The 16,846-nt window shown below is 33.0% G+C and overlaps 1 protein-coding gene across 1 annotated transcript in view; it reads left to right on the top strand.

The window, feature by feature from the left end:
* LOC108607243 (vacuolar protein-sorting-associated protein 36) overlaps positions 1-15,559 on the top strand; it is a 59,873-nt gene extending 44,314 nt beyond the window's left edge. The window contains exons 5-9 of the mRNA XM_033294291.1: positions 5,800-5,956; positions 6,109-6,237; positions 13,648-13,907; positions 14,395-14,487; positions 15,408-15,559. Coding sequence (XP_033150182.1) covers positions 5,800-5,956; positions 6,109-6,237; positions 13,648-13,907; positions 14,395-14,487; positions 15,408-15,512 — 744 coding nt within the window. The 3' untranslated portion in view covers positions 15,513-15,559. The remainder of the gene's footprint in view (positions 1-5,799; positions 5,957-6,108; positions 6,238-13,647; positions 13,908-14,394; positions 14,488-15,407) is intronic.
* Positions 15,560-16,846: the final 1,287 nt, after the last annotated feature.

Genomic DNA, 16,846 nt, shown 5'->3' with positions numbered 1-16,846 from the left:
CAAAAGTTGCCGCACATACACATTGCAAAATGTCAACAGGAATAAAAAAGTTGAACACACACACACACGCACACACACACATACATGTGCATATATGAAATTGTCAACGCATAGCTTCGAAAAATTGTTAGATTGCAACAGCAGCTGCGATTTTGCAACTTCTTTCTCCGCTGCGCCTCGACAAGAGCAACAAAAATAAAAAAAAAAAAAATGAAAAAAGAAAAATCCAAAAAGCTGTTGACAGTCGCATGAATTGTAATTTACATGTGGCGAAAACTTTGGGCGTTGGGGCAATTGAATAAATCGCGTTGGGCAGGCGTGGCAGACATTAACATGGCACCGTTATATCTCACGCCCATTAAATTGCAGGGCGTGCCCTATATACAGTTAGACGCTGTTGAAACTTTTTGGCGGCGCGCACACATGTGTTGCCAACTTTGGTCTTTTTTTCTTCGCAGTCTTGGCCATATGAAAATTTATACGTTTTGCTTGCAAGTGAAAGTGTGTAAGCGAGAGAGAGAGAGAAAGGGAGAGTGCCATTGCGACTGAAGCGCAGCTGCTGAGCAATACGCAAAGTAATAAATAAATAAATAAAGTCAACATCTGTGGCATAATTAAAAATATAAAAAAAATAATGCAAACATTATAATTATATAATATATATAATTATTATAATTAGGATACAATTTAATACTGCTATAGTGCATAAAATAATGAAATGAAATTTGATTTGATATAAATCAAAATAAGCACATATAATAATATGTTGATATTTTTTTTCAAAATTATTATTGTAAAATTTAGCTAACAAACTTTCGCTCAGTGCAGGCTGCAAAAAAAAAAAAGTGAAATATTTTTTAATGCGCAAAAATTTAAATTAAAATTGTTTAGCTTGTGCACACAAAACTGTTTGCCCAGTCGGTTATGTTTTGTTTTATGTTTTTTGGCTTTCACACTTTGTGTCATTTGTTTTTTATGCACGTGACTGCAAAAAATGCAATTTAAAAGGCTTTGGGCTGGGGCGCTTGCATATTATAAAATATGTTTCGGCTACAAAGTAGTAAACATAATTGTTGTTGGCCGAACAGAAACAACAACATTGTGGTCTATTAAATGGCATGCCACTTATTGCATCAAAGCATTGCACTGTCTGTTGCCACACACACACACACACACACACACACAATAATGCTCAGACAAAAGGCCGAGTGGGTGCTGTGGGTGGTGACCGCAAAACTAAACACAACACAACAAGAGCAACAATTGTAGCCCGAAAAATGACCACAAAATGAGTTTCCTTTTTGGCAACATTGAATGCAGCAGCAGCGACGAGACACACAACTTGCCACAGATTGTGGCACGTATAGCGGCGTGCAGCATACAGCGGGCATTGTTAGGTGTTAGCTTGGCCAAAACTAAATGTTGTTATTACACAAGAGCAGCAGCCAACGTCAGCGCAAAACGCATGTGAGAAAAATATAAAACTAAAAACTCTGTTTCATAAGCAGACACAAACACACACAAACACAAACACACGTATACAGTGTCGTAGCAAAATATGCGCACACTTTTAATTTAAACTAATTTTGATTTTGATATTAAAGAAATTTCTTTCTAAACCAGTCAGTCTATTTCCTAGTTTGTTTACAATCAACTACTTATAAAATAGATGCAGCTTTTTTGAAAAAAAAAAAAAATATTGCTATTCCAATAATCTTTCAATTTTTTATTCTAAGAACTCTGCAAGGAATTCAATTTATATATTTTATTAATTTTAATTTTTAATAATTCACATTAAGTTAGCAATTGTGTTGTTTATTTAAAGCAAACGAAACAATCTTTGTTTAAAAAATATGTTCGCTTTAATTTTTCTAATGTAGCTAAAAATCTATGCAGCTATTTCTTATCAAAAATATTGGTATTCCAATAATAAAAAAGGTCAGCGGCTACAAATTTTGAATTATTTTATCTATTTACGCCGATCATCGATGATTTTCATATAAATATCTATAAAAATATATAAATATTATAATATAGAAAACATCGATAGTGTAAAATAAACATCGATGTTTTGGGTAAATCGAAAATCATCGATGCATCGATTTTTCAATCGATGTTTCTGCACCTCTAGTTAGCAAATGTTTTGTTAAAACAATCTTTGATTCAAAAATATTTTTGCTTTGATTTTCTATTGCAATAATTTTAGACTCAATTATTTTAGACATTTGTCATTTATAATAATTTTGTTATTGTGCCATTCACATTAAGTTAGCAAATGTTTGTCTTTGATTCAAAAGTATCTTTGCTTTGATTTTTTCTAATTAGCTTACAGCTTAGCTGTGCGCACTATTTTGCTGCTCACTGTACTTATATTAAAAGCACATGCAATTGATGCACACAAAGCAAATATTTCGTTGTTGTTTCTGCTCTCGATAATAACTTGTGTGTGCCATTGTGATTTTGCTGCTGCTGCCAAATGAATATACAAGCCGTAGAAAATGCACAAAAACATTTCATTCTCTCTCTCTCTCTTGTTGGTTTTTATTGCATTTTCTCTGGGCTCCACTGCAGGTGGAAATTGCGTTTAAATGCTGCCAATATCTTTGTTTGTCAACAACTCATTTTGATAGCTGGGCAACAAATTTTGTGGCTCCTGCTGCAGCATTTCAAGTGGCTTAAGCTGTTTGCTCTGTGGCTCAAGCAAACGCTGCTATGTTTATTTATAAAAACCAAATTGTTTGACAACAAAATCTGCAGCAAAGAAAATACAGTTGGAGTGATTTGTACATGCAATTTAATTAAAAAATGTGCCAAATACAAAATTCAATTTTATAACAAAAGCAGTCACAGTTACAATTGTGACAATAGTTAAAGTTCAAGTTAAGCTTTCAATCATGGCCACAACTTAGTAATTGCCACGCTTTGTCAAACTTTGCTAAACCACAAATAAACAACTCCAAGCTGGGCATTAATTTATAATTTTCTGTTATACACTTTGATATATTTATTTAAATATTAAAGCGCAGCAGCAAGTTGAGCAGCACCTATAAAATAAATATGTGCTAAACTGTGTTGTTTGTTTTTTTTTTACTGTTTTGACTGTATGAGCAACAGTAACTCAAAAACTATTGAAGCTAGCGCTACCAAATTTTCTATATAGCTACAACTATTTGCAAAGCGTATTAACTTTTTATTTGCTAGCTCAATTTTTAGCTGCTAATACTAAAAAATCAAAATAAAACTAAAGCGCTTAGAATTTTGAACGTCTTGCGTTTGTTTTAGCCTCCAAGTGTATGAAAAAGTTGGCTGCGCCCATTTTCAATGCTTTCTTTTTTCTTTGCTGCTCACACCATCTTGCGCATATATAGAAAGTTGTGCTGCAGTTATGCTGGTCGGTCCGAAAGGGTCACAACACAAATTGTAATATCAATTTGAGTAAAACTTTTTGTTGAACTTTGTTTTACCTTTTGCTGCGGCTGCTTCTTCTTCTTCTTTGGGTGGGGCTAGCAACAGTTTTGCGGCTTTTAAGCAGCAAGTTTTAATCATATTTTAACTAAAGCATTGACAGCATAAACACTTTTCAGCAAACTGTCTGCAACATTGTTGTGGCATGAAGAATTTCTTTTTAATTATATTTACTTTTCAGTTAGAAAAAGAGAGAGAGAGAGAGGCAGACAAATCAAAGTTCATTAAATTCTTAAATTTTAATGCGCTAAAAATATTAAATTGTCATTTATTTGCCACTTGCAATATTATGTATTTTTTTTTTTGGAATTTTAATTGTGCATTTTTAATTTGAAAAGTACTTACATGTCAATTGCTCTTTACAGCTTAAAGCTTAATTAATTTTTATTATGCTAATAACACAAGTGTTGCAATTTTTTTTTTTAGCACATACAACAATTAAAATTGAAGCTGTTCAACATTAGTGCAAATTTGTTTTCAATAAAAATTTTGCAATTTGTACAGCATTAACAATTTTTTTTGAATTTTTTTGTTGCCCAAGTTATGGCAATAATTAATACAAGCCAGCTGCAGCGAAAGCCATAAAACAATAACAATTAAGCGCAACAAGCGGCAAGTGCAGCTCATAAATTAAGTTGCTGTTTATTTTGTGTTGCACACTGTGTTAAATGTTAAATTGTTGCAACAAATGCAACAGCAAATAAATCATAAAATGAAATGTGTGGCAAGCGAGCTTTAATTGAATTTTAATTAATTTTTTTATGACTTGGCTTTTGTCAGTTTTTCAGTGCAAACCCCTTAAATCAATTAACAAGCACGCTTGACGGCAACAACAACAACAACAACAACTAAAAAACGAATGCCTAAATTATGCTTGGCTAACTTGACGTATACGCAATGTTCGCATGTTTTGCGCTTAGATTTTTCGCAACATCTTGCGTTGATTATGAACGTTTCGTGTCTGTCGCTCAGACTCATTTATATGTGCATATTAAATTAGCACAAATGTCGCGCTCGGCATTAGTTCACACTCCCTTAAACACACACACACACACACAGACACAGACACACACACACACGCAGGCGTAAGCAATGCCTGGCGGCTGTTGGCTTTCATTATTTAATTGACACTACGCTGCGTATACGAAATTTGCTGCCCAAATCAATCAAATCAGGCGAGAAACTTAAAGCCGCAACCAATCCGAAGCCGAAGCGCTACATTAAACGTTGCAGTTGCAGTTGCAGTTGCAAGCTTAAGCACGAAGCATGCAACAGAGAAATTCTGTTTGTTATATTCTTAGAGTGCTATTGAAATTGCGTAAGCAAACAGAAGCTGCTGAAACAAATAATTGAAATGTAAATAATGTAAAATATTAAGCAAATATTTATTGAGCTGGCGAGTGAAAAATCTTAAAAGCAAACTCAATTAAATTAACAAAAGTGAAAGCATTTATTGCACAATATTTAATATAATGCAGCAATTTTATTTACATTTGTTCTTAACTAAGACTAAATAGTACAAGTGCAGTAATAAATAAGAATAAAAGTTAAAAATATATTATTGCCAATCAAATTGAAGTAAGAAATATTAGAACAAACTATATTTAGTATAAAATTATTTTAAAATTCAGCTGATAACTGTTTAGTAATTGAATTGAATTGCATAAAATTATTCAAAATATATTGCGAAGTTGTTCTTGATTTTGTTTCATAAAATAAAAAACAAACTAAGAATAAATAAAAGTAAAAATACAAATACAAAATACGCTAAACAAATTAAAATAAAACAAAGAATTTATAAAAAAGAATTTAAAACGAACAAATGCAAAAAATAAAAAAAATATGTTAAAAATACAACAAACAAAAAATATATTTATTTTTTATTTTTGTATTTGTTTGCTTTAATTTTTTATTATAATTTGTTGTATTTTTGTATTTTGGTGTATGTTGTATTTGCACTTTTTTCTTTTATTTATTCTTAGTTTTTATTTTATTTTATTTATTTGTTGTATTTGTACATTATACATTACACATTATAGTAAATTGAAAAATATTTCATGCCAACAATAAGCTTAGATATTGAAGCAACTGCAAGAAAAATAAATTATTTAGAAACTTGTGCTAAAATTATAGTACAGGTCTAAGTAAATGAGTTTATTTTTAATGCTTTGATTGCATTTCCATTGTACAGTCGCCTGTTGGCTGCCATAGTTATTTTCTCTCTTTGTTTGTTTGTTTATATTGCCTTGTGTTTTGTTTTGAAATGAAACAATGCAGTTGCCGTTTGTTGCTGCTTTTGTTTAACTATTTTAATTGTCTTTCATTCTATTGCAGCAACAATCGCTGAGCGACACAAGTGCGGACAGTGGCAAAGGTGCAAAGTTTTTATTGCGAAAACGCAAATCGAAGAAGACAACAGCAGCAGCAGCAGCAGCAGCAGCAGCTGGAGCAGCCACAACAACAAAGCGAACAGCTCAGCAAGAAGAGCAGAGTAAGTGATGAAAGGAGACAATAATAAGCAATGGCGTCCACTTTTGCAATTGTTTCTATTTGTCTTGAATTAATTGCAAAATTTGCCAGCAACTAATTTGCAACAATGCAACTGAAACTATTTTTATTCTCTCTCTCTCTCTCTCTTTCTAGTTAAACATCCTTCGATTAAATGCGTGCTCGTTGGCGATGGCGCTGTGGGCAAAACCAATTTGATCTTGTCATATCTCGAGAATCGTTTCAATCCGGAGCATGTGCCGACGGCATCAGATATTTATAACGGTAAGTAACGTGAAAATTTCTTTCGTTGATTGCCAAGCCGTCGCCGTTGACTGCGCTTTTCAACAGGTTTACTTAACACGCACACACACACACACACACGCGCGCGCGCACACACAAAAAAAAAGTAAAAGAAAATTTGTGTGTAAGAGCTTCGAGTGCCAGAGCGCTTCGCCTTGCTTGCGCCTTTGCCCACGTATATGAATTTTTCATTTTGTTGAAAACCAATTTGTGAAATCTTTACTGAGTTTCCGTGTGAAGGATGCGGGCGCTTATGCCACTCAGTCAGTCAGTCAGCCATTCAGCCAGCCAGCCACCCAGTCAGCCAGGCAGGCAGTGTGTACACTTTCAAAATATTTAGCTGCCATTAAAAGCAGCAGCAGCTAATTAATTATAGTTTTCAATTGAATTAAATGCGCTAGAATTCGAGCATAATATTTTTATTAAAATAAAGCAAATAAATATAAATAATTTCTTTAATAACTTTACTTTAAAAAAAATTAAAATTGGCTTTTACTTCTACATATTCCATATTTCTATTAATTAAATTTATTTACAAACAATTTTAAATTAAAGCTACTTTAAATAATTTTAATAGCTAATTTTTTTTTGCAATCAAACTTACAATAAATTTTAAATTCTTATTTTTTTGCATGCATATAAATTATAAAAACTTTTTTAAAAAATTTTAAAAACTATTTGTTTTTAGTGCAATTAAAACTTTTACAATCAAAATTAAATTCTAATTTTTTTTTTGCATTAATATAAATATATAAAAATAAATTATAAGACTGCTTAAAAAATTTTTAAAACAAATTTTTTTTCTTTTTTTGTTTTTGCAATCAATTTTAAATTCTAATTTTTGCGCATAAATATAAATTATATTTTTTATTGCAATCAAACTAGCCAGCAATTAAAATATATATCAATTAAATTTTACTTTAGCAATTTTTCAAAGTAACTACCAAGCTCTCAAATTTAGTTAGCTTTGAATATTTGTTGAGTTTTCTTTACAATCGCTGCTGCTAAAGTAAAAGCTATGAAATAAAAATTTATCAGCTGATTTATATAAAAAATAAAATATTACAACAATAAATTAATATAGATAAATGGAAATAAGCAAATAAGTTTTTATTATAAATGCGCTCAAACTTTAAAGAGCTCGATTTTGTTAGGCTGCTTTTCTCACTGTGTAGCTGTGTGGCGCACAGAGTCTCAGCTGACGGAAGTAGGCGCAAATGATGTTCAGCTGACTGCCTGGACCAGCAGCCATTGCCTTGGCACAAAATTTCGCTTCAATTTAGTCCTGCCGCCTGCCTCTGCCGCTGCCGCTGCCTCTGCTGCGCTGCTGCTTCTTCTCCCTAGGCAGCCTCATTTGACTTTCACTGCTTCCGCATTTGCGCGCACTCATACACGCATATATATTGCTATGTGTGTGTGTATTGGTGTGTGTGCTATTCACGAATTTTAATGAACGGAAAATTGAAATTTGCGGTTATTCAGCTACAACAAGCACAAGAACAACAAAGGGGGATGGGGGGGTGGGTACAGTAGTGAACTCTGTGTGTGCATTCAGCCCCTCAGCCTTCGCTTCAACCTCCGCTTCAGCCTCTCAGCTCAGTCCACACGGCTTTCAAAATGGGCCTGTTGTCGTTTTGGCAGCTGCTTTTCTTCTTACCCCCAGCGAAAAAGTCTTTTATGTCTCAGCTTGCACTGCAACTGATTGAATTATGTTGTGTCACACACACACACACACACACACATGCAGCGTTGCTTGCCACACTTGAGCAGCAGCAAGCACTTGAATTGTTCACTCCGCTGTCTTGTCTGTCGCTTTTCTAATAAATTTTTGCATACGGCACTTATTACACGCCACGTTGCATTTATGCGCAAAGCTTAAGAGCAACGCACACACACACACACACACAGACACGCACACGCACACAGCTGTAATAAAGTTGTTAATAGCATATAAAACATTGCTGCGCTGCAAAATTATGTTTGCTAATTATACAAGTGACTTAGTCAGTCGCCTAATTTGTTAACTACTTGGAATATTATGCTCTTGAGTATTTGGGTACTCGAAAATTATTTAAGCGACTCAAGGGGCTTTGAATTTATATTCAATATGCGTAGTAGAAGTTTTGAAAATTATTTAGCGCATTACAATGAAACTAACTCAGCAATAAACTAAAACAGTTGCTATAAGCATGCAAATAAAAATATTTATTTAATAAAAAATATAATTTTTTAAAGCCATGCTAAGAAAATATAAAAATGATTAACAGCTATCAATAGTCAATAAAAAAAAACAATAAATTATGCACCAAAGCAAAGCTATATAATTAAAAAGAATTAAAATATTTAAAAATATAATAAATATATATATAATATAAAAATATAATAAACAATTTAATAAACAAAAATTATGCTCAGCAAATGAACTTTTAAATATATTAACAGCTAACAATAGTCAATAAAAAGTAATAAGTATAAAAAAAAATTCCAGTACTCAGCAATAAAAAATAATAATTAAAATATTTTATATAATAATAAATTGAATATATATTAATAAATAACATTATAGATTAAACAATTTATTAAATACAAATTATGCTCAGCAATAAACTATAAAAAATATTAAAAGCAAATGATAAATATAATATATATTAAAAAATATTAACAACTAATAAAAAACAAAAATTAAATAATAAACAACAAATACACATTTTATTTTCAATTCATTTTCTTTCACATTAATTTGCTCAGCGTACTTATTAAATTTATTAATCTTTTAAGTCAAATTACAAAAAAAAAAAAAGACTTAAATTAATAAAAACTATGGCGCAAGCTATTGCATTGTTGAAATATTACCAATTTGCAAATGGAACTGGCACAAAATGATTTTTAAAATGCAATTTTTTTGCAGCTCCAATTTTAGCTGCTGGGCAAAAATTTAAAAAGAAAAAAAAAAACATAGCATAGTTTGCTTTACACTTTTTGTTTTTGTTTTTGTCTATGAAATGTGCCAAACATGGCATTGAACGCAAATGGCCAATGGCTGTTGCCATTAGTATTACGCATACGCCATGTGTGTCGACTAAAACAAGCAGCAGCAGCAGCCCAGAGTCAAAGCCAAAGCAAACTTTATGTACGTGTGTGTTTGTGTGTGTGTGCTTTAGCATGCGTGTGTATTTTGCATATTTTAGCAAAGACTTTGCATAGTTTTTGTGCTCGACGTGCATAACTTGTGTGCGTAGTTTAACTAATTATCAAGTGCCTAGGCGACGCACACTAATAGCGCATATATATATATATATATATATATGTGTGTGTGTGCCTGACTGCCATTACTTTAATTGACTGGTCTCCATTGAGTGGCAATTACAAAATGTGCTTAGCTACCAACTAACTATGCCCAACAACAACAGCGCCACTAACTAAAGCTAACTGTATCTAAACGCAAACACACACTGACACAAAGACACTAATTGGGTAACGCTATTCGCTCATTGAATTGATGGCAAGATTGACTGACGTTCGATCTCAATTAGGTTTCAATAAGCATTGACTAAACTCTCGACTAACTTTCAATGCGCGCGCTGACAAGTAACAATTACGCAATTGTATAGCTTTCAACACACACACACACACACACAGCGCTGTCTTTGTCTTGTGCCTTTTGTGTGCGTAGCAATTCCCTCTTAGCTCCAAACTGCAAAATCAATAAACCATTAACCAAAACGAACTGATGTGAAAAAAAAAAAAAATTGTACAGAGCGCAAAAAATATGTTAAAATTTCGGTCTACAATGCCATAAATTTGTTATTTGTTAGCAGCACAGCGTGAGCGCATATAAAAGAGAAAACTGTTTGCCTTTTTTTGTGCTCTCTTCCTTTATTTTTTGTGTGCTGCTTCTTCTTCACTAGCAGCAGCAGTCTTTAATCTTGGCAGCCTAATAACATTTTTAGTAGCGCGCACAAAAAAAAATTGCACAAAAAAATGAAAAAATAAAGCAACAGCAACTTGCATAAAAAATATAGAATTGGGTTAGGAAATTGATAAATAAGATTCAATTGATATTTAAAAGAAATTTAATCGCGAATATTTTTTTATATGCTTAAATAATTTTTTTATATACACTTAAATATTTTTTTTAATTTAATGGCGAGTATATTTTTTTATCAAATAAATAAAATTTAGCAATACAAAAAAATATTGTTATTCATAAAATACAAATTATTAAAGAAAAACTTTAACAAAATACTTAAGTGTATAGAAATTTAATTTCGAACTAAATACATAAATTTTCATTTGCAGTGTTTAAATAACTCTTTGCGTTTTGTTAAAAACATTTTATTTTTTTTTTTTAATTATGTTTTTTATAATTTGCTTTATCTGCTTTTTATATATTTTCATTTGATTAATTTTGACTTAGTGAAAGTATATCACTAAAAATTAATTAATATTCTAGCATATATTTTTAATTTATATACATTTTATAAAAATTGTACTTAACGTATTTTTTATTTTATCAAATTTTCTTAAGCAACTAAATCTATAAATTTGAATTTTTTGCATATACTTTAATAAATTTTTTGTACTCAGACTCAGACAATAAAAATTATAAAGTAATGAAGCAATTGCTTTGATTTTTTAATGCCTTTCTCGACAATTTCGTGCATTTAGCTGCAGTTTATAATTTGTAGCGCTAATAAACATTGCTAAAGCGTTTCAAAGGGATTTCAAAAATGTTTTAAAGTGTTTTGCAAGTTAAAGTATTTGAAGTTAACTGAAAGTCATAAAGCATAGTTAAACTTAAACAGGCACTTTATACAAAGTAGCACTAGCCTAAGCACACACACACACAGAGAGGGAGAGAGAGAGAGAGAGAGTGAGAGTGAGAGAGAAACAATGACTTAAGCTTTCGCTGGAGTGCTCGACGTGGGACAAACATGCAAGTCAAGTGCTGAGTAGCAGCAGCAGCAGCAGGAGCAGTAGCAAATGCATTCATGAAATTTATGCACTACAAAAAACGAAATTTATTTTACACAAGCAGTGTGAGGCGCAGGGGATGGGGGGGCTGGGTGGGTGGTGTGCGACCTTCGGTGACCTGGGAGAGCTGATTAAAAAGCGAGCTGCTGCTGCTGCTGCAACTTTATTTACGCAAAGCAAACAGCTGCTGCATTGAAAGGCAGCTCATGATTAACTTTTAGATAGAGCACACACATACATACACACGAGGTCAACTGCACTTGAATGTTGCAGCAGCAAGCAAAAGCGGCTTGCGCCTTGCTGGGCCAAAAGGTTAAACAAGACGCTGCTGCTGCTGTTGGCCATTCAAATCATGTTGTTGAATGCGCTTAAATATGAATGCACACACACACACACACAGGCGCGCTTTGCTGTAGGTGTGGGCGTGGCCTGGGCTTAGCTAATTCAGTTGGGCTCATCATGTGTGTTGCGCTGCGTTGCATGCTACAAGGCAATTATAAAAATGTGTTGCATACTTTTCATTTGCAAGCGTCTGCCTCTCTCTGTGTGTGTGTGTGGCAAGCAAACTTGCTTAATTATATCGAAATTTTCAACACAAAACTTTCGCCGCAAAACTTGAAGATTTTGCCAGCAAGCAACCGCACCAACCATCCCCAACCCCCAACCCCCAACCCCCTGCTATACATTTTACATTTACAGTTAACCACAACAGCTGTAGTCCCAACCCAATGTTGTGCTGCTTCTGCTTCTTCTTCAGCTTTGCTCTCAATTGAAAAATGTTGTGCTTAATTTCAATTATATTTGCAGCTCTCGCACTCGTTACTTTATCTTACTCGTTGTATTCGCTTTGCTGCTGCTGCTGCTGCTGTTGCAATCCCTAGTGGCATTCACTTCAAATGCTTTCACTCCCTTTTTTGCTTTGCTTTTTTAGTGCTCTGCTTTCTATTGTATGGCAAGCAGCTTTGCTGTTTATCTTTTTGTAGGCATGTGCATATGAGTAGACAGTACAGTGCGCAGTTCTTAAAGCTAAAGCCACGCACTTGACTTGCATTAAAAACTTCAAGCTAAATTAAATTTCAGACTAGCAGACTTTAGGTTGCAGCAGCTAGCTTTTAATTTAAAAAAAAATTAATTTTTTTTATAAAACTGCTTTGCACTTTATTATATTTACTTATTTTTAACAGCATTCGCACTCGTTATTGTCAATGTATCACTTTAAAAAGTGATTTTAATTTAAATTTAAATTTCCTTGGTATGCACTTGAGTTGAATTTAAATTTCTAGCGAATTTTTTAAATTTGCTTGTTTTAATAATTCGTTACTCGCTACTTTAATACTTTAGCTTGCATACACTACGCTGTAATTAATTACTACTCGTTATGCATACACTCGCTTGTGTTTTAAACTCGCTCTATATGCAACAAAATTATTTTGAATGCACTTGTTACTCGTTAGACTGTCTCTAAATATGAAGACATTATTTTAATCGCTACTCTACTACTACGCTACTACTTTTATAGCTATATACACTATATTATATATAAAAATTTTAATCTTTAAAGCAGCTCTTTTTATGCGTTACTCGTTACAATTATAATACACTCGTTAATATATTATTTGTTTTTAAACTATTTATGTTTGTGTACTTTGTGTGCTGCGTCAACAGTTTGGCGATTGTAGCCACAGTACTATGGAGCAATTGAGCTGATTTTTGAAAGCGCAAAATGTTATAGCAAATGTTAAGCTCATTTAATTTGTAATATTTTCGTTTAACATAAGACAAGCAAGTAACTATGTTTGTTTTTAATTATTTAAACTAAAACCTAATGTAAATAAATTGTCGCAAAAAGTGCCTAAATTGCCCATAGTGCAATGCTAAACAAGGTGAATTGAAGTGCAGCAGCAGCAAAGCGAATGCCACGCATATTTGCTAAAGGAGTTTAACGTATGTACGTGTGTGTGTGTGTGTGTGTGTGTGTGTGTGAGGGGTTGGGGTGCTGCAAGTCATATTAACCTCTGCTGTAAAGTATGCAATGCCAAAAATGTAAAGCTGCGTGCGAGAGCTGAGTGAGCGAGACAGGTAGCAAGCGAGTGAGTGAGTGAGTGAGAGTCTCGGAGCATTTTAAATTAAATTCCAACAGCAATTCAATCAAAAATACCAACACCACCTTTTGCATGTGTTTGTGACTCTCGCTGGCTTTAAAATAATTTGCAATCAGCGTAGCGCGCGCACATGTAAAAAAAAGAAAATATATATAATTAAAAAAAAAAGCCGTGTATATAATTAAATTAAGCAGCGCTCTCGTGCTTTTCTTTGTTATTTATTTATTTTTGCTACTGATTAATTCATTAGCGCCGCTCAACTGTGGCATTAATTTCAACAACAATTTGTGATTTATTTTGATTGAAATTTTCGCAGCTGATGTGAATGTAAACGAGAGTCCTGTGCATTTGATACTCTGTGATACGGCCGGCCAGGATACGCTGGATCCTTTGCGCGAGCTCTGCTATCCCGACAGCGATGTCTTCATTCTTTGCTTCTCCGTTGTCAAGCCGGACACATTCGCTGCCATCAAATCCAAGTGGGCACCCAAATTCGCCAAGACCAGGGCTGCACTAATACTCGTCGGCACGCAGGCCGATCTGCGCGGCAATCTGAATGTCCTCAACAAATTGCAGGTGAGTTGCCTGCCATACTCAATAAAGAAAATCTAAACAAATAAATATTAAACATTTTCCCAAACAATTGAATGTTTGTAACTGAATTTTCAAACTTATAAATATAATTTATATATTATTATAATTATTTCTACAGATTCGTACTTTATTTATAGCTTATCGCTTAACTCTAATATAATTCGCTTATGAAATGATTAAGAGTAAATTGTTTTCAGTTTGTTTTACATTTATTTTCAGTTTAGAAAACAAATAAGCAATATTTTTGAATGAAAGTATAAAGCATACAATAAATATTTAAATTAAACAAAAAATTTATTTTTTGTTTCGTCTTGCAAAATAATTGCAAGCAAGTTAATATTATTTTTATATAAATTTTCTTTCGCTTTTATTATTTTCAAAAAATCTTAAAAATATATTCTAGTAAAATACACAAGTATTAAACTTAATTTATATTATTATTAAACAATTGTTATTGTTCTTTCCACAGACAAATGGCGAGAAGTCAGTTTCGTATGCAGACGCCTGGGATTTGGCAACGACCATAGGCGCCAAATACATTGAGACTTCGTCAGCTACACAGGTAAGTGCCTAAGTGTGTGTGTGTGTGTGTGTGTGTGTGTGTGTGTGTGTGTGTGGCAAGTTTGTTTGTGGCAGCAGCATATTAATTAAAGCCACGCAGAGCCAACAAGCAAATGCGACCACAGCAAAGTCATTGCACCATGTGAATTCGTCGCGTGTCTGTCTCTCTCCTTCTCTCTCACTCACACTCTTTGTCTCTTACTCTGTCTGTCTGTCTGTCTGCCTCGTGCGCTTTGTGTGCAAACACTTAAAAAGCAAAATTCCTGTGGCAGCAATGGCGACAATAAACATAATTGTGCGGTTTGGGGGCCGCTCTCTGCTAACTGTAACTGTAACTGTAACTGTAACAGCTTCCTGGCCATGTTGTAAATGTTTTGCCACTTGCCAGCGTCTCTCTCTCTCTCTCTCTCTCTCTATTGCTGTCTCTGTCTTTTGCCTTGCCACATCAGCTTTTTTGTCAGCGTGCATTGCACTTAGCGTTGCCCTAACCCAAAGGTGTCGCTAATGCCGAAACCGACTTTGCCCAGCCCCAGCAGGGCTACAGCAATTTTTCCCACCTACTCACTCTCTCTGCTTCAGCACTTTTCTTTTTTTTTTTTTTTTTGCTTGCTTTGCTTTGCTCCCCTGTGCATTGAGTTGCAAGTTGCTTTATATTTAAATAAATATTAAATTCAAGCTACGTTTTATACTATTCAAAAGAAATATAATAATATTATTTAAAAATAATTAAATAATTTTTAAATATTTATTTTGATTTGCTTATGTAATACTATTCAATTGTTTTATTAATTATTTCATAATTTTATTGCATTGCAATATTTTGGATAAAAAATATATTTGAGTATATTTTAATTAAGTAGATTTCAAACTTATTATTGCATAATTTTAACACAAATTTCCTTTCTTTTTTTTCTGCTTTAGGACAAAGTCAAGGAGGTATTTGATACCGCCATCTGGGAAGGTCTAGTGCCCACAACTTTGCCGCCCACGCCCTCATTCTGGCGCAAACTCTTTTGTTTAGCTTAAAGGAAAAAAGAAAACAAAAAGTATTTAAACTCGAAGATATCAAAAAACTCAAACAAAATACATTTTAAATTAATTATTATTATTATACTTTTTTTTTTTTTTGATAATTACTACTACATACAAAAAATAATATAAAATGAGAAAATTTTATTTAAGTTGTTTAGCAGTGCTAGCAACAAATTGCACGCGCACATTGACTGATTTATGCATAAAAATGATATAAATATTAAAACAACTCGAGCGACATGAATATTACAAAATTATCAACAATTTACTTTTAGCTATATATATAATGTGTTTTTTTAAATTGTTAGACTTTCGCCTGAATATATATTTAAATTCAATAACTAATGTTACATCATTCCATCCACTCTTAAGCATTAAGTTTTAAATGTATAATGCATGTATTCTAAACAACAAAGCAAACAACAAAGAAATATATATAAACTATATACAAAAAAAAAAAAAAAAGAAAACAAAACTGTGTGCAGCAAAATTTATGCAAATTTTTTATTGCTACTTCTTTTTATGTTTTATTTGCAGCTTGCGGCAAAACGTTGAGGCAGCAATAGTGTTGTATGCTCTTAGCGTGTGGCAAGTGTGTGTTGATGCCACTATGCGCATCAATTTGTGGCAATTTATACGCCAGACTCGACATTCCATTCCAGTCATGCGCAAATAAATAGCAACAATTTGCTATAAATTATTTCTAAACCGAAGTTGCAAAAAAAAAAAATAATTTAAAAACTAAAAAATATATTGAATATACATTTGTTTATAGAATTAGCGCATCAGGCACAACAACAACAAAAATCAAATATGCTTTTGATAATCAATATCAATTTTTACTATAATAATAATTTACTATGGCTACTTTCTGCTAGAAAATTATATAATATTATATTATATAGCATTAATTCAAACCGAACTGTTGCTTAAACCAAGTGCAGACAAAAATAATAATAATAATAATAACAGCAGCAGCAACTAAAAACACAACATAAGCGTTAAATTTGTGGCTAAAGCAAACAAAACCGCAGAACACAAAACACACAAAAACAAACATAGAGCGAGAGAGAGAGCAAGCGCGGGCGAGAGAGCAACAGTTTTGTCAGTCGTCGTTGGCAAAAACTTGAGCGGCAAAGTTAAACGTAAGTTGTCAAGTTCTTAAGCGTATATATATTGTATATAGCCTCCCCCCAAGCACGCCCCAGCCCATCACACGGCACGTTAAATGAATTTGCTTGTCAGTCTGCCACCAAGTAGAAACCATTGCACTAGTGCTGGAGCACTTAGCAATGCAGGAGCAGGAGCAGCATAGAGAGCTAGAGAGA

This window comes from Drosophila busckii, chromosome X (assembly GCF_011750605.1).
Source record: "Drosophila busckii strain San Diego stock center, stock number 13000-0081.31 chromosome X, ASM1175060v1, whole genome shotgun sequence".
Taxonomy (NCBI): Eukaryota; Metazoa; Arthropoda; class Insecta; order Diptera; family Drosophilidae; genus Drosophila; species Drosophila busckii.
This window is presented reverse-complemented; position numbering and strand designations above follow the sequence as displayed.